This window comes from Labrus mixtus, chromosome 3 (genome assembly GCF_963584025.1).
Source record: "Labrus mixtus chromosome 3, fLabMix1.1, whole genome shotgun sequence".
Lineage (NCBI taxonomy): Eukaryota > Metazoa > Chordata > Actinopteri > Labriformes > Labridae > Labrus > Labrus mixtus.
The window spans coordinates 13,784,729-13,802,629 of record NC_083614.1 but is presented as its reverse complement, the minus strand read 5'-3'; the positions used below and the strand labels follow the sequence as shown (position 1 = coordinate 13,802,629).

Sequence of the window (17,901 nt, the reverse complement as noted above, 5' to 3'; positions counted from 1 at the left end):
CAAATGCCTTGGTTTAAATGTTAAGGTACGAATTAAGTAAACCAAACTGCAATTGAGAAAAACGAAATTATGTGTGGGCAGATTACGTTGTGAGGGACCTGGTGTAACCGGAAATGACGTGACTCACCGTCACAGCAGTGATTAGATTTTATTTTGGCGAATTATTTCCAGTTTCACGGAAAGTAATCACATTTCCCTTTACGCTATTGAGTGAGAAACTAGATGGACGTCAAACTAAATATTCAGAGTAACAAGCCCTTCGTAGACGGGCGGAGCTAAGTGACCGCACACAGCGCAATACAGGAAGTCAAAACAAGCGCCCATTCTTTGCAAAATGGGGAGAGGTGGTAAATATCCTGCACAGTAGGCCTGCATGCCACTAGCTCGGTGAATAAATGGGAGCTTAGTATCGAGAAGCGGTGTGTAGTGTGGTTTTGAAGGACTCTTACACCAGCCTCTTCACAGATGTTGGTGCGGTGTCTGCTGCCTCTGCTCTGGGCTCTGTCCGCAGAGGCTGACTTCTTCCAGTTTGACAGCATTTCCAATGTTTCCACCTATTATTTTAATTACTTTTATTGCAATATATGGGAGGGAGATTGTCAGCCTAACCAAGACGATGCTACACAGCAAGGTAAGAAACTACAAAGAATTACATATTGGATGTTTTAATAAACACCGGTATGTAATGTATCTAAAGCTGTAGTCACATTTTACAGCCTGCTAGGTAACGCGAACATTGGTGATTTACTGTCCATGTTGCCATATGATTGTTACTCACTGGTTAACACCATATACTGCATATACCATCTGTGGTTATTGTAAACCCGACTGGTTGTTTTGCTTTTGATGTGATCAGTTCCAACCAGGGACATCTGGGCAGGTTTACCTCAGGACTACGTTAGCCTGCTGCACCAGTGGTACTGTAGTCTGGGCCAGTGCTGCGAATCTGGAGACTGCAGGATAACCAACAATATTACAGGTATCATCACACTCCAGCCTGATAGTGTATTCATGTTTTTTTAAATTATGTCATGTTCCTTCTGTAACCTATAAAACCATGATGATCAATGAAATCACTCGTGAAAGAAGACGAATTCACAGAAAACAATTGCTCATGCAGGGGGTTCCAACCATGAATCTACTTATGTATGTATGTAGGAATAGGTCTACTTATGTAGATTAATCTATTTACGAAAAAGAGAATATGGACTAGAGCAGAGCTGCTGCCCTTTTCAGTGGTTTGTAGAGAGGAAATCTGCCATTCATGAGTTTAGAATATAGAATAGAATTACTTTATTGATCCCAAACTGGGAAATTGTGGCGTTACAGCAGCAGGTTATCCAACACACAATATGGGTAAAAAACACAATGTTAGCAAATCTAAACACAATATAATATTAACTACAAAGTAAATAAGTACTAAAAGATATCAAAACTGAGAATGTGAATATATACAACCAGGATTTAACTAAGCATTACTAGTCTTAAATATGAAAGATTAAATATGGAAGATTGAATGTAAATGTGCAAAAACAGAGTTGTAAATGGTTGTAAATTAAATATGAAAGATTGAATGTAAATGTGCAAAAACAGAGTCGTATATGGTTGTAAATTAAATATGAAAGATTGAATGTAAATGTGCAAATGAGTTTTAAATTGTAATGATTTTTATTGCTGTTATATGTTACATATCGTAAAATCATTTTCAATATATCTGCCTAAAAGTCAGGTTACTCAGAAAGAGCACTGTTAATCTGTTTTTGTGATTCCAAATGTCATATTTCTGCACACGTGCAGGTCTGGCGAGGGACCTCCAGAAGAAGCTCCACGGGCAGCACCTGGCTCAGTCTGTGGTTCAGAAAGCCATCCAGGGTTTTATCAACAACCCAGAATCTAACAAACCATTGACACTCTCCTTCCACGGCTGGTCTGGCACAGGAAAGAACTTTGTGGCACGTATCATTGCAGATAACCTGTACCGTGACGGGGTGAAGAGTGAGTGTGTCCGTCTGTTCATCGCCCCGTTCCACTTCCCACACGCCAGACTGGTGGACACGTACAAGGTAAGACATGCAGAGCCCCAGTTAGCCCCAGTTGGCACAGGTTTTATGTTCTGTGCCAGGAATATGCTGGATGGGACCCTCTGCTTGCCTAATCAGATGTTTAGTCTGTGTGTAATTTGGCTTGGGAATCGTAGGGATCACTTTGGTCACATGATTCAAATCAAACACTGATTCTAAAAATACTGACATGCGTAGCATGGTGTTTGTCTTGCTGGGACACAAGGGCCAACCTGGTCCAATTCAAACACTTTTTACCTATTCACTGCTTCAAATTTAGGGGGAAAAGGTTCACACTGACTATTTCACAAGTGAATACAGATTCTAAAGGTTATAGTACACAGTGTCCTCTCTGTCTTCAGGGCCAGCTAAGAGAGGCGATCCGCGACATGGTGCTACGCTGTCCTCAGACTCTGTTCATTTTCGACGAGGCCGAGAAGCTCCATCCAGGCCTCATTGATGCCATCAAACCCTACATGGATCACTATGACAACGTAGATGGCGTTAGCTACCGCAGAGCCATTTTCCTCTTCCTCAGGTTGGTTTATATATTAGGAAGGTCCTCTCTGATGAAGCTCATTCAACAGCTCATAGTGCATTACACCTTTAACCCAGTTTTATGCTCATGTCAATTTTCTGCTGACCGATAGTCTGGTTGATTATAGATATATATTAGATGAAGTAGAAGATGTCAACACTAAGGACATTTACAAACTAACTTGTCAAATAATCACAATGAACATATTAGAATAAAATTGGCATTTGCTATTTGATCAAAACACATTTGACACAGTTACACACAGAATATAACTGTGCATATTCAACTATTTATGTATATGTATTGTTCCTTTAATATTTGAAGGGAAAGGTGTCTTTATTGCCAACCAAAATCTGATCATTTGTCAAAAAATACACTCAATATTTCATAAAATACATAACAAACTTCACTACTTTAGACTGTCGACCTTCACTGCAGTGAAGAGGACAATATGGTTAGAAATAAGCCAATCCTGATAACGCAACTGTCAGCCACTACAGAGAATAACAATCATGTTTTTGACATGCATGCTATTCCTGTGTCTTCAGTAATATAGGCGGAGCCACGATCAATGATGTAGCGCTGGACTTCTGGCACTCCGGTCAAAATCGCGAGGACATTGGCATGGAAGACCTGGAGCATCGGCTACGAGCTGAAACTATGGAGTCTCAAGGTATTCTGTAGATGTTAGCTTAAAGTCCTCAAGTGGTGGCCAGATGTCAAACTCTCCTCTGTGCTCTTTTTCACTGTTAACTTCGGCTCTATGCCATTTCAGCCTGGGCAGGAAGTGAATGGTGTTACTCAGAGAGCTACACAACCATTTTCATACGCTGTTGGAGTTGGTGTGAGAGTTCTTCTCTACTTTAACTGACAGAAGTAGTTAGCTGAAGGCTGTATTCACAAGCAGAAGTGTGAAGTATTCATTCTTTGCGGGATTGTTGGTATAAATTGCCGTTTGACACTTTTGCAAATGTTTTTGTAATCTAAATGTTTATCTATGGAATTTTAATGTGTCTAATATTTTTTCTGTATTGTTGTCTTCCCTAGGTGGGTTTGCTCAAAGTGAGCTGATGTCTGGCCACCTGATCGACTTCTTTGTGCCATTCCTGCCTCTTGAGTATCGGCATGTCAAGCTCTGTGCACGAGATGCCTATGCAGCACGAGGTCTGGAGACAGATGAAGCAACCCTGGATGAGGTTGCTAAGGCCATGCTGTATGTTCCCAAAGAGGAGAGACTGTTCTCAGCCCAGGGATGCAAGTCTATACCCCAGAGGATCAACTTCTTCCTCCCCTAGAACAAGACAGACAGACAGAGAGAGGGAGAGAGAAGCCTGGAGGATCTGCTGGCCCATCTGCATACAGAGCCACTGAGGAGATGTGTCTCATCTGCTCTGCTACACGTAACCCCGCCCACCAAAGATGCAACACGTATCTGCCCAGGTCCTCCAGAGAAGGCCAGGAAACAGATTCAGCAGTACAGGAGAGAGCAGCAGAACCCACCCTGCAGACAAAAGAAGTGCCAGAGTGGTGTGGCTGCTCTTCCTCACCAGCCTGGGTTGAATCCTCACAGAATAAACACAAAGTATTAGAGGACATTAGTGGTTGTGCTGGGTGTCATAGAGGAACCCTGAGACATCTTTTCACACTTTTTTATGTTAGATAAGGCCATACTTCATGTGTCAGTATTTGCATGTCAGACATTGTGATTATATAAGCACTGATTATAAGACTTAGTTTGTGCCATGTTTTAGCATCTTACTGTACCAGATACATTTTGTGAAGCTGTTTAAATGCACATTTTGTTTTACTATAAGTTGTTAGTAAGGTATAATGGGAATGTGTTGTAAACAGTATGGAGTGTGTAACAGCTAGCAAACATGGTGCTGTGATTACAATGTTACTTAAAATAGTTACCAAAAAAATGTGTCAAAAGTAATGAATCTATTTGAAAGTTGTCTTTTTTTGTGTGTAAATATGTTGGATACAGTGCTTGTAATTATTTATTTATTTTTGTCTGTAATGCCATTGTTTTCATGTGACCTGAACAGAACCTGACACAGGTCTGGGTATCTTCAACCCTACATAATATAAAATTGTTAATTTGGAGTATATTTAACACGTTTCTTCTTAAAATTTCATCGACTTGCATAATTTTTTGTCATTCATCATTCACCTTCACTTCATCACACATACTGTAGGCATTGGCTGGTCTGCTTTAATGATCTTGACTCTCAAGCTCTGAATCACATTACAAGAAGGTTAAAAGAAGTCAGCTATCGAAATATGGTTGAAAGAAAATAAACATCCACAGTAAATCAACAAGAGCTGTTTTGTCAGTTTGTTTTTCCAAACAAAAAAAAAAAGTTTGCTTAGTAGAGACACTTGGAGAAAAATCTGAAATTCACAGATCTAACTAAATTGATTTATTCATCAATCAACACAAATATTGGGCTACAATTTATTTCAATCAAGGAAAGCCTCATAAGTTTGTTAAGGAAATTATGATGATCTCAGCCCTACACAGGTCTTCGCTTTGCATTTAAAAGTGACCGAATCAAGAACATCAACATCCTCAAAACAAAAACTGTTGGATTCAAGAAAGATGCATCTTAACTCAATTAATAGATTTTAGAGCTTTGCTTAAGAGAAAGTATGATTTTAACATTTTTAAAAATAGAGGAGATTAATTATGAGGGGGGGCATAACTTAAAACACTACTGATAATAGGCTAAAAACTGAGAAAAATCAAGGTAGAATACGTGAAATTATTTAAAGTTGGCTTCAGATACGTAAACCAGTTGTATTACTACATTTTACACTGATTTATCCTTGCATATGAATCATCCAGCGCATCACCCTCCCTGGGCGTGTATCAAGCAAACGCGTGGTCTACTGCCATTGGCTAGGGCATCTATTCATCAAGGTTTTCTAACCTCCAATTGGCCGAAAGAGGTAGCGCTTCCTTATTGAGGATCAGAGCCGACGTCCAATCAGATTCAGACATCTGTTCCGAGGCGAGAGGAGAGCGGCGGCGGCGGCGTCTTGGAGCTTATCACTGTAACATCACTGTATGAGATACTGGACTGACCATTGTGCGTTTTTGAAAGATTATCCAGACTAATTGTAATTCAGTTATAATAGATTAGTTTTTAGTTTTTATCCACCGTGGTGCTTCTGCTCGGCATGATGACAGCCCTGTCGCTGCTGGTGATGGCCGTGTCGGCCGCATCTGCTCTGGCCGAGTCTGCCGTGTACTGGCGAGAACAATTTGAAGATGGGGGTAAGGTCCTTTACACACAATTATGCTTGTATTATTGACATTATTTTGAGTTATTAATACACCATATATAACATCTTTTAATCAGTTCAAATGTGGCTGAACCGGTATTTCTTTTATGTTGGAAGATTGACGTGTTTTGGGGGGTGACAGGTTTTAATTTCACCTGCAGTTCTATGTTGTAATGTTTGCTTTAAGCTCATCTTGAGATGCATTTAGTATATATTGGCACCATTCGTCTTTTGACCTCACGCCCCTCTCTCTTCCTCACCGTCCTCTATACCCACAGTCATCATCAAACCCTGACGTCTCCCCATCCCCCAACTGCACCCACCCCTACTCATTTACTACACCCTTTTTTTTTTTTTTTTTTTACCAATCTGCCCTTTTCTTCTCCAGTCTCATAAATCCCAACCACATAGGGTATTCATATACAGCAGCATCACACAGCCCTAATGCACCTGCACTGATGCATCATCAGATAAGCAGCTGAACCTTCTCTTGTTTGTGCAGATGCCTGGAAGAGTCGCTGGATTGAATCCAAGCACAAGTCAGACTACGGCAGGTTTGACTTGACGGCAGGGAAGTTCTATGGAGATGCAGAGAAAGATAAAGGTGAGTGAAAATGTAGGTTTTTTTCAACCCCTGGCCCTGGATCCATGCAAGATGATGAACACGGATCCAGCTGTATTTTCAGAGAATTAGTGTGCATCCTCAGTCTGAAGTTTGTGTTTAGCTAATTTATTAGGAGACTTGACATCTAGAAGCGAAACACTGTACGAACTTGTACTGGAGTTTAGATCTTGCATTGTCTTGGACTCATCTGATTATTGTTTGATATTTTCTACCCAGATGAGATTACACTGAATGCCTTTAACTATAAATCTGAAAATGTGCCAATATCCCAGCAAAATACAGTTTTGCCCTTGCATATTGATTTACTTTGACATCATCCCATAAGACAGTCCCTTTGCTGTGTCATTTAAATTCACAACTTTATAGAAATTACTTTATATGGAAGTATTATACTTGGAGCTAGATGTCCCCATAAGACATATTCACGTCAGCAACTTCTTTCTCTCTTTTTGACACAGGTCTGCAGACGAGCCAGGACGCCCGCTTCTATGCCATGTCATCCCGTTTTGATGACTTCAGTAACCAGGGCCAGCCTCTCGTCATCCAGTTCACTGTGAAGCATGAGCAGAGCATCGACTGCGGTGGAGGCTACATCAAACTGTTCCCCTCCGACCTCAACCAGGAAGAAATGCATGGAGATTCTGTTTACAACATCATGTTTGGTAAGTAGATAGTTTCTGCATAATCAATCAATCAATCAGTTTTTATTTGTATAGCGTCAACTCATAACAAGTGTTATCTCGAGACACTTTACAAAAAGCAGGTAAAAGACCTTACTCATTGTTATGTTACAAAGACCCGGCCTATCCATCATGAGCACTTTAGCAAAGCAGCAAAAGTTGAGAGATATGCTTTGATTGCATTTTTTTTCCTCTTCATGTTTACCAACGTTGAAGAGCTTTTTGGATTTCTTATTTGTTTATGTTTTTGTTCTATAAATTGATAATTGATCTTATTTAAAGGCTTTATATGCGATTTTGGGATCCAGCAGATGTCGCCCTTAAGCACCAGCATGAAACCAAAACAACTCGCGCTGCATTGTTGTGTTAGCATGCTAATGCTAGTGATCTTTATTATGCTCTTATCTTCACACTGCATGTAAATTTACCTGAAATGAGCGTGATCTCAAAACGCTTACGTGACATTCAAATAATCAGTGAGTACAGTATGTTATTCTTCTTTTCTCTAGTCCCTCAATTAAACAACTTTTATACGCGAGGGGAGGAGTCAGCCGGCCGTCCTGGCGATGTAAACAAACTGAAGATAGGACTCAGAAAACATCACAGACAGCGGGACTCGAGTGTTACACCCATTGTAGACAGTCATTACTCACAGAGTTATTTTCAGAGGATATACTTGATTTCTGCTACATTTAAGTTTTAAAAATCACATATAAAGCCTTTAAACTTCAGTGTATTATAACTTGTCTGATTAAGTGCGTGGATTGTTTTTTGGTTTTTTTTCTCTCCTTTTTCAGATGATTCTGAGATATTTTTAAAATCCTTTTCCATGTCTTTGCCCGTTTTTTTCACTTTTTCACATTTATTTGACTGCTTGTCGTTTTAGGTCCTGATATCTGTGGCCCTGGCACAAAGAAGGTTCATGTCATCTTCAATTACAAAGGCAAGAATCACCTGATTAACAAAGACATCCGGTGCAAGGTGAGACATCGATACGTGGTAAAAGTGTGATATTCAGTTAGAGGGTTCTTAACATTTTTTCCATATCCAAGCTTTTTTGTTTTCTTGTCAAATTTATAAATTGGCCCTCAAGATAAAAAAAAAAAAAAAAAAAAAAAAAATTGTTATATTGCTGTTGTCTTTTTCTCAATACAAACGAACACTTTGAATGTGTTTCATATGATAATGAGATGTATGTGAAGCATTAGTGAAGACTACCCAGTTTGAAAGGCTGCTGACATTTATTTTATACCTCACAGGATGATGAGTACACACACTTGTACACGCTGATTGTCAACCCCGACAACACTTACGAGGTCAAGATCGATAATAAGAAGGTTGAGTCCGGCAATCTGGAGGATGACTGGGACTTCCTGCCTTCCAAAAAAATTAAGGATCCTGAAGCCAAAAAGCCAGAGGACTGGGATGACAGGGAGAATATTCCTGACCCTGATGATAAGAAAACAGAGGTCAGTCTGCTTAAGTCGCCATGGAAATCTTTTTGTATTATTTTACTTTTACTCAGTTACCTTTCCTTAACATAAACACATCACTTTATGTGTACAGTAAAACTTTCATCTTTTAGAAATGTCATTGATATTCCTTTGTGAAGTAGTAATCTCAAATATTTTTTCAGGACTGGGACAAACCTGAAAACATCCCAGATCCTGATGCCAAGAAGCCTGATGACTGGGATGATGAGATGGACGGAGAGTGGGAGCCGCCTATGGTCTCCAACCCTGACTATAAGGTGAACAGCAAAAAATCATAGCACTTAATATGTCATGACGAGTCAATGGGATATTTTGAGTTGTTGTTGTTGTTGTTGTTGTGTGGAAATCAGCCCTTAATTAAGTTTTAAAGATGGTATTTCCCCAAAAGTTCCCCACAGTGGAACTTAAAATGTCTTACCACAGCACGTTCATCACTTAATATTGAAGCAAGAAAGGTGTCTACCCCTTTTTTTTCATACTCTTCTTTGTCAGCGGTTGTAACAGCATTTTTTATTCTCCTGACATTAATCTTTCTACTTACACTTGTTTGTTGTCAACAGGGTGAGTGGAAGCCCAGCGAGATTGTTAATCCTGCTTACAAAGGCAAGTGGATCCACCCTGAGACTGACAACCCAGAGTATACAGCCGACTCAGAGATCTACAAATACAACAGTATCGGGGTCATTGGACTCGACTTGTGGCAAGTAAGAAGACCCTGACTATCCTGTTTAGTGCTTTGTACAGACAGACAAACTAATATATGACCTCCAGAAAAGGAACATTTTACCTGCCGTGTGTATTTGTCAATAGCTCAGGCTAAATTGTTTATTTCCTTTTACAATTGGGAGAAATTGAGATGCTGAGGAGATGGAGGAAACACGTTTCATTATGTAGCTGGTCCTTTACTTGATCTGTTTGCATTTAGTGTCTGAAAGATAATACAAATGAATGTTTTATTTTTCATGAAGGTCAAGTCTGGTACCATCTTTGATAACTTCCTAATCACCAACGATCCAACCATGGCAGAAGAAGTAGGCAATGACACATGGGGTAAAACTAAGGTAAGCCAAATACTCTTACCCTCCTCTTCTAACTTCATGTTGGAATTCATAATACTCATACATTTCAGTTTTTAGATATGTATAAACCCAAATTGAATTACTGTGTTTGTCATATTAAAATGTAATTATCCATAAATGCCTTATTCTAGAAATGAACATTTATGTTAAAGGGGGTTTGTCACTTTTTAAAAATGTTGTTTTCTTCTTGTCGTCCCCAGGTGGCAGAGAAGAAGATGAAGGAAAGCCAAGAAGACGAGGAGAGGAAGAAACGAGAGGAGGATGACAAATCGAGGAGAGAGGAGGCAAAGGAAGAAGACGAGGAGGAGGAAGAGAAAGATGAGGAGGAGGAGGAGGAGGAAGATGAAGAAGAGGAGGAGGGCATGGAGCAGGAGGAGGAAGAGGAGGACGATGAAGGCACAGACTCTAAACTTAAGGATGAGTTATAAACTCTATGCAGGAACTGCTCAGATAATAACCTTTCTGTCTTTGTCAATGAGCCATTGGAACAACTGCAGACTGAGATGATGGACCCTTATGACTGACACCCAAGGGTGGGGTTGGGGTGGATTGGGTTTTTCATCTGTGCGTTTGTTTACAAAGCAAGGGAGTAGGTGAAAAGTGGCAATAATTGTTCTTTCCCTATTTCCACTGTGCTACTACTACTACTATTATTATTATTATTATTAATAAAATTACTATTATCATCAAATGAGGACTAGTGATGGAAAAAAATGTCAAAACGCATGTCAGTGCAGGAAAGCTAAATTGCTCTGCAGTTTATACCCTTAGACTGTATATTCGAATGGACAGTGTGCTTCAGCTTTCTCCCGTTGAACAGGATGAAGCCAAAATATCCCTGTGATTGACTCCAACATTTAGCTAATTTGTCATTACTGTGTTATATTCACAATTCTTCCTAAGTTTTTTTTTTTTTTTTAAAGTGACAGCACTGCTGTGCAGTAGAGTTCGTCTGGAAGGGCCACGGTGTTGACGCCATGCCTCTTCGGCTAACAAAAACACATTTTTAACTCACCGATAAAACGGCAAAAATCCCTTCGGTGGGTACAGTCCACTGCAGAACCGATTCTTGTGACGGTTTTAAGCAGACACTCCCAGTAATGGTGTTCAGGGACTCTTGTGTTGGTGTGCGTCACATTTATCCTCCCCATTTTTGCAGTATTCTGCTAATTTGGTGCACGTCACAGCAGAAGCCGCATTGGTCAACAATGCTGTCAGTCATGGCATTTCATACTGTTTTATAGCTTCAAATAACTAATTAACAAGAAAGAAAAATTACTTGGACTCAAAATAGAGTCGTAATTATTATGACGAAACTGGGTCGGAGGTAAATGTATCTGATGGGCTTTTCAATTTTAAAGTTTGACCCATGTCCTATTGGTTAACATAGAGGAAGCAGGGTTTATAACCTATAATGCTGCCAGTCAGCAGGGGGAGCTCTAAATCTTCTGGCTTCACTTTAGGCAAGGCTGTCCATTCCTAATACAGTATGTTTATACCCAACAAAATCAGTAAATTGCCGTATTTGTCCTGCAAAATCTGGGTTTTATGAAGATAGTTTTGATGACATGAAAAGCTTTGTTTAGTATGTGGATGATAGCTTGAAAATGTTTTGTTTACCTCATGTGTTTACTTTGTGTCATTAACTTGTGTTGTTATTCGTTTTTGCAGTCAGTCTGACTCATTGCACCTGTAAAAGCTTCATCACTCTCAAAGGATTCAACATGGTATACCATCATTATGCAGGATATTTTGCCTACTCTTTTTTAAGTTTCAAACAAGGGTGACAATAGTGCATCAGAACTGACTCCATGTATTTAACAACCTATTGATAAAAAGCTGTTGTGCATAGAATTGTAATATGTGGTGCTTCAAGATGAAATACCATACATAGTTTTTTACTGTATAGTTAACACTTTTACACTTCAATGCACTTACTGTGGTTTTCTTCTTGTGTGTCTAAATAAACTGCTCAAACTCAAATGTACATGAACAGTGCTCCATTAGTAAGATATCACCTGTTCATATGGTTCCCATTCACTTTGTTTACTCATTGATTATGTGTATATGTTTCTAATATCCTATGACAATATCACCGCGGTACCCGACAAACTGTCCCAAACAGTGTCCCAAATATGTTCTGAAAGATGGTCCTTTTTTAAAAGACACATTTTGTACTAATGGTTATAAATGAAGTGGGGAAAATGTCATGTTGCTGTATAAAAAAAAATAAAGGCAGATGTGTCCAAAAAGCGGAAGAAAAATATCAAAAGTTACCCTGTTTGATTTGTTTGTATGCAGATTTATTTTCACTGACTGGCTTTCCATAGAAAGCATAATTTTATAATTTTTTGTTGCATTATGTTTTTTCTTTCTCATTCTACTGACAGTTATTTTGCACAAGTGAAGGGCAATTTCTGTGTGCATTAGCAAACCTTTTTTCTAATAGGTGTTCTTTGTTTTCATGTTCATGTCCTACTTTATACCTTTACTCCATCACAGTTCAGATAAAAGAAAATAAAAATTCTCCACTGTATTTATCTGACAGTTTTCGTGATGGGACTACTTTGTAGATTCTGATTTAATGTGCAGAATGAATAACCTGATAAAAAATCTGCAAAGATTAAACATCATAAAATACTCTTAAGTAACTGCTAGAGCTTCAAATAAAAGCATTTGTTATAAATAATTTAATGGTATTTCTTTGGACAATGAGAGCCTGAGTTGAAAGGAGGTGTCTGCCCCTTTTCTGAAGGCCAATTGCTGAGACTGTGTGCAGGAATGATGTTTTCAGTAGCCAATAAAATTCAGAAAACATGGTTGTGCTGCTTCTAGCAATACTTCGGGGTGATTTCTTTATCCACACACTAAGGAGATTGATTTAAAGTACAAGTGGTTTCAGAAAAAGGGATATTAATAAGGAGATATTTATATCAAGATAGGCTATGGGTTCGGAATGATTTGGAGTAAACAGACAATGTTTACAATCAATGTAAAATGATACATTGAGCACCCCCATGGAATGAAATGATCCTTGTGTTCAACTTAGAGATTGGCCGGCGACTGAAGCTCTGAAGAATAAATCGTTAAAGATTTGGGGTCAAACCTAGAAGTGTTAGTAAGCTCCGTTATAAAATGTTAAAGTAACAGAGGACACATGCTCTTCATAATGTCCTTGTAACGCTGTGAGTTTTGCTCGATTTTAACTCAATTTTCTAAGCATTTGGTTAATGAAGAGCCCATTCTTTGTTCAACACAATAGTCAATGTTTGCACATAAGTTGTGAGTCAGCAGAGAACCAGCCCATCTGTAAGAGATGATGACTGAAAAAGAGATCCTGCTCAGTCTGCTTATCTCCTCTGCTTCACGATGTGGTTGTGTGATCCTTTTCTGCTGTTTGATTTGAAAGGACTGCTCCTTATTATTTTTGGGGTTCTCCTTATGATGTATTTGCTGAGCAAAAAGGATCCACCCAACTTTCCTAGAGGACCTCCATCTCTACCTCTTCTGGGAAACGTTTTCAGCATTGAATCTAAACAGCCTCACATCTACCTTACCAAGGTAAGACGACATATTATCTTTTCCTGTTATTCAGCAAGTTTTTCTGATTCTGGAAATTCTATAGAATTTTTAGCAAAACAAAAGTTTGGTTCAGTAATACTTCACCTACTTAAGTACTTAAGAATCATTCTCAAAAGAAAATGATTGAGAACATCATGAGGCTTTGCTCCAACAGAAAATAAAGTTGTTTTTTTTTTTAAATAGCCTAAAACCTAAATGACGAAGGTCATAAATATGCATCTTATCAAAGTCACATGTTTGACCACATGCCTCTCATTCTCTGCTTCTCATTCACAGCTCGCTGATGTTTATGGAAATGTTTTCTGCATACGTCTTGGTAGACACAAAACAGTGTTTGTGTCAGGCTGGAAAATGGTGAAAGAAGCCATAGTAACACAGGCTGAGAACTTTGTGGAGCGACCTTACAGCCCGATGGTGACCAGAATTTATTCAGGGAACTCGGGTGAGTCATAAAAAAAGCATTCAAATGCAAAGCATTTATATTGAAGTATTTAACCTGTATGAATAACCTCATGTGATTTTGCTTCTGTCTCAGCGGGTCTTTTCTTCAGTAATGGGAGTGTGTGGAGGAGACAGCGACGTTTTGCAATGGCTATATTACGTACCTATGGTCATGCCAAGAGCTCAATGGAGCAGAGAATCTGCGAGGAGAGTTGTTATCTGCAGGAGGCGATGGAGAAGGAGAAAGGTTTGAAAAGCACCAAAACAGAGGAGAAGAAACAAAATAATGGAACAATTAAAATCACAAAGTTTACTGACTGAATATATGTCCATTTGTTCAGGTGTGCCTTTTGATCCTGTGCATCTATTAAATTACGCGGTGGCCAACATCATCTGCCAGATTGTGTTTGGGAGACGCTTTGACTACACTGACAGAAACTTCCAGAACATGCTGAAGAATCTGACGGAGATGGCCTATCTAGAGGGCTCCATCTGGGCTCTAGTAAGATCCAGAGAAGTTTGGACAAAACTGTCAATCCTTCATAGCGAAACCCTACACTTTTAGTTTAATTGTTTTACACATGCCAACAGGAGTGTTACAATGTTAAATAATTCAATTCAATCATAATGAGGACTTCTTTACAAGTCCTCATCATAATGTGATTATTTCAGCATCTTTTTAGTCTGTTTATTGTCATTAAATCTCAGTAAAAATCTGTTTATTTTGGGTTGATAGCTCTTTAGTAAAGATTTCAGCCGACTTTTTGTGACTTGTTAGATACAGTTAAACTGGCACTCAGTGGAGACAGATGGACAGGAGCTCAACACTCGAAACAAAACGCCATCAGAGAAATCCTGGTACTGATCCTGGCTAACAGGTCATCAGACTGGGACCTGTTCAGCCTCAAGTAGCTGTAAGCAGCAGGAAAGTTCATCCAGACACATTTTGTGAAGGAGAGAGAATAACTAGCAGAGAGAGAGAATATGAAATAACATGAACTTGCACATCAGGGTGTTCATTCTGCCAATAGGCTATATCATTTATCTCGCAAAATTAACGCTAGACAAATATTCTCTTTGTTTTCTGTTTGAAACCGCCTGAAAACTAACTTGATTTGAATTTCCTGTGGACAAAATACTTTTTAGTTTTCTCAAGTAAAAAAATGCAGACTTGTTTCCTACGAGAAAACAATTTCAGTGTAAGAGATCTGAAAAATAACAGCACGTTTCCAATCCAAACAGCTTTATGATGCATTCCCAGTGCTGATGAAACACCTGCCAGGGCCACACAATGACATCTTCAGCAACTACAAATGTTTGGAGGCAGCTATCCGAGTCGAGGTTGAGAGACACAAGTTGGATCTGGACCCCAGCAACCCACAAGACTACATAGATTCCTTTCTGATAGAGAAAGTAGGAACTTCACAAAGACAATCAATTTACTATATAACAGAAATCAATTATCTGAACAATAAAATCCGATGATGTAATTTTCCCTTTGCCCGACAGCACAACAGAAATGGCGAGCTGGGTTTTGATGATGGTAACCTGGTTTTATGTTGTCTGGATCTGTTTCTGGCTGGAAGTGAAACCACTTCAAAAACGTTGCAGTGGGGCCTCGTCTACTTGATCAACAACCATCATATTCAGGGTAAATGCTATGATTAGCAACAGAACAGCTAAGAGATTAGAAAGAAAGAATCTCTCAAAATAATCAATGTCAAATCTTTTATTTCAGTCAAAGTCCAGGCAGAAATAGATGCCGTGATCGGAGCGACTCGCCAGCCCACCATGGCCGACAAACACAACATGCCCTACACGGACGCTGTGATCCACGAGATCCAGAGGATGGGAAATATAGTTCCTTTAAATGGACTCAGAAAGGCCACCAAAGATACAATGCTGGGAGGTTTCTTGATACCAAAGGTCATCAACTTATGATCTAAAGTCTAATGAAGATCAATATAGACATTTATAGAGATTCTTAATTAACTAGTGTTCAAAAAAACACAATAAAATCAAACCAGTATGATTTTTGCCTTTTGTCTGACCTGTATTGTTCTCATGTTCCAGTTTGATTCACTGATGTTTTTGCAACTTTATAAAACAAATGTTTTAATTAATTGATATCTGCCTGTTGGTGTTTGCAGGGAACCTCCGTGATGCCCAACCTGACCTCTGTGTTATTTGATAAGAATGAATGGGAAACTCCTGACACCTTTAACCCTCAACACTTCCTGGATGCTGATGGAAAGTTTGTGAGGAGGGAAGCATTTTTACCTTTCTCTGCAGGTAACGTTCCCACCTTTCTGATAATTCTATCTGATCATCCATTGAAACAAATCCAGTTTTGAACATTTAAAGCACAAACATTAAACTCCTTAAGGTTTCAGAAACATGTGTTTGACTGTGTAAATAAGTGGAGAATATTTTCAGTGTTTCTATGCCTTTTGTTTCTTTAGGAAAGCGTGCATGTCTGGGCGAAGGTCTGGCAAAAACGGAGCTGTTCCTGTTTTTTGTCAGTTTGTTTCAGAAGTTTGATTTTTCGACCTTGGATGGAGTTGAGCTGAAAACGGAAGGAATCACTGGAGCTACACGCACGCCTTTTCCCTTTAAGATCTACGCAAAAGTCCGCTGAACCCTGAAACCAGTAAACTTCAGACTGAGTACTGCAGATTATTATAAACATTTTACACAATCTCCTTACATGTTGACACGTTGTGTACAATGTAAATAGTGATGAATTTCAAAATATTTAAAGCCAAGATGTAATTGAAATAGTACTAAGACAAAATATATATAATATTGTCGAAACTTAGAAATGAATTGTTTTTGGAAAATTATAATCATATTTTGAATGTTATGGTAGCAACACATTGGGTTAGGGGCAACAAAAGACTAAAGATAATTTAAAGCACACCTGATGAAACATCTCACAGGTAATGAGAGGTCACATACTTTATATTGAGTAAAAAGAGGCAAGAATCTCATTGTGTGCAGATGACATTGTTCTATACCTGACCAACCCAGAAAGGTCAGTTGCTGTTAGCTTTAGATCTCATTACCAACTTTGGAGCACTATCAGGCTATAAAAAACTTCACCAAATCTTATGCCTCTCTTACTAAATTCCCCAATCTCTACTAAACTTAAACCCTCACCTGGGTGCGAGTGGTTTTTAATATCTGGGTGTGAAAGTCTCTTTTAAACTGAAGGACTTATTTTATATAAACTACATCCCACTACTCTGGGGTAGTAAAAATAGCTCCATATCAATGAAGGGAACATTTGATCTGACCTCTGACAATATACCCAGCAGAGCCATTTGTGCTTTGCCTTATGCAGAGAAAAAAACATACATGAAATGTGACTGAAGGCAAAACTTTAATTTGTTTTAAATGTTGTATTTGGCTTGACTTTGATTAGGCTGTTATTATTATTTCTTAATTCTTAAAATAATTTTAGTATTTTGGATGCAGACCTCTGAGATAAATGCAGCAAAATGATGAAGTGTCAACAGCTGAGCACACACACATCTTCTCTTATTAATGCAAGACCAGTTTGCATAGCTTATGACCTACACCAATGTGTTTAAGGTGCTGAATTTTAAAAAAGCAAATAAACAAGTTCTGATTTAAACATTTCGGGAGATAATAGTGTCCCCGTTTCTATTTGTTTCTCTCCGTGTTGAAATTGCTGTATTATTGTAAAAATAACTTGCTTTAAATTGAAATTGGTTCAATATGCAATTCATCAGATTTTTTATGTAATTTTCAGTGATGAAATACTTCTATATAATATACCAGTTAAGTGTCAGATGTTTCGTAACAGAGGGACAATTGTGGATTAGAATGTTAATGATGATAATGATATTGATGATGAAGCTGTTGTTAATGAGGATTTTTTAAAATAACTATTCTATACACCTTGATCAATAGCTCTGAGCACCACCTGTGCTGTGTGGACTTTTAAGTTCTTTGTTGGCACTTCCTGACGACATTTCCTCCTTTCTAGATCTTTGCTTGTGTTTTACTTACTCTGATGTTTGGACAAAATCTTCTGCCAAATGAATTGTTGAATAAATATGAATAGGGATGTAACGATACTATCACAATTT

The 17,901-nt window shown here is 38.6% G+C and overlaps 3 protein-coding genes across 3 annotated transcripts; all 3 read left to right on the top strand.

The window, feature by feature from the left end:
* The first annotated feature begins 160 nt into the window (after positions 1-160).
* On the top strand, positions 161-4,920 carry tor3a (torsin family 3, member A). Its single transcript, XM_061032425.1, has 6 exons — positions 161-631; positions 857-979; positions 1,798-2,063; positions 2,423-2,598; positions 3,147-3,271; positions 3,646-4,920. Exons 1-6 carry the CDS (start codon positions 466-468, stop codon positions 3,891-3,893), a joined length of 1,104 nt encoding a protein of 367 aa, XP_060888408.1. The 5' UTR covers positions 161-465; the 3' UTR covers positions 3,894-4,920.
* Positions 4,921-5,607: 687 nt separating this feature from the next.
* On the top strand, positions 5,608-12,039 carry calr (calreticulin). The gene is made up of 9 exons (XM_061032421.1): positions 5,608-5,878; positions 6,389-6,490; positions 6,970-7,173; positions 8,078-8,172; positions 8,451-8,660; positions 8,828-8,941; positions 9,245-9,388; positions 9,653-9,745; positions 9,964-12,039. The coding sequence occupies exons 1-9, from the start codon at positions 5,782-5,784 to the stop codon at positions 10,189-10,191; spliced, it is 1,287 nt and encodes a 428-aa protein (XP_060888404.1). The 5' UTR covers positions 5,608-5,781; the 3' UTR covers positions 10,192-12,039.
* Positions 12,040-13,098: 1,059 nt separating this feature from the next.
* Positions 13,099-17,036, top strand: LOC132959416 (cytochrome P450 2J2-like). Its single transcript, XM_061032408.1, has 9 exons — positions 13,099-13,324; positions 13,622-13,787; positions 13,881-14,033; positions 14,128-14,288; positions 15,029-15,199; positions 15,296-15,437; positions 15,525-15,712; positions 15,937-16,078; positions 16,249-17,036. Exons 1-9 carry the CDS (start codon positions 13,133-13,135, stop codon positions 16,422-16,424), a joined length of 1,491 nt encoding a protein of 496 aa, XP_060888391.1. The 5' UTR covers positions 13,099-13,132; the 3' UTR covers positions 16,425-17,036.
* The last annotated feature ends 865 nt before the right edge of the window (positions 17,037-17,901 follow it).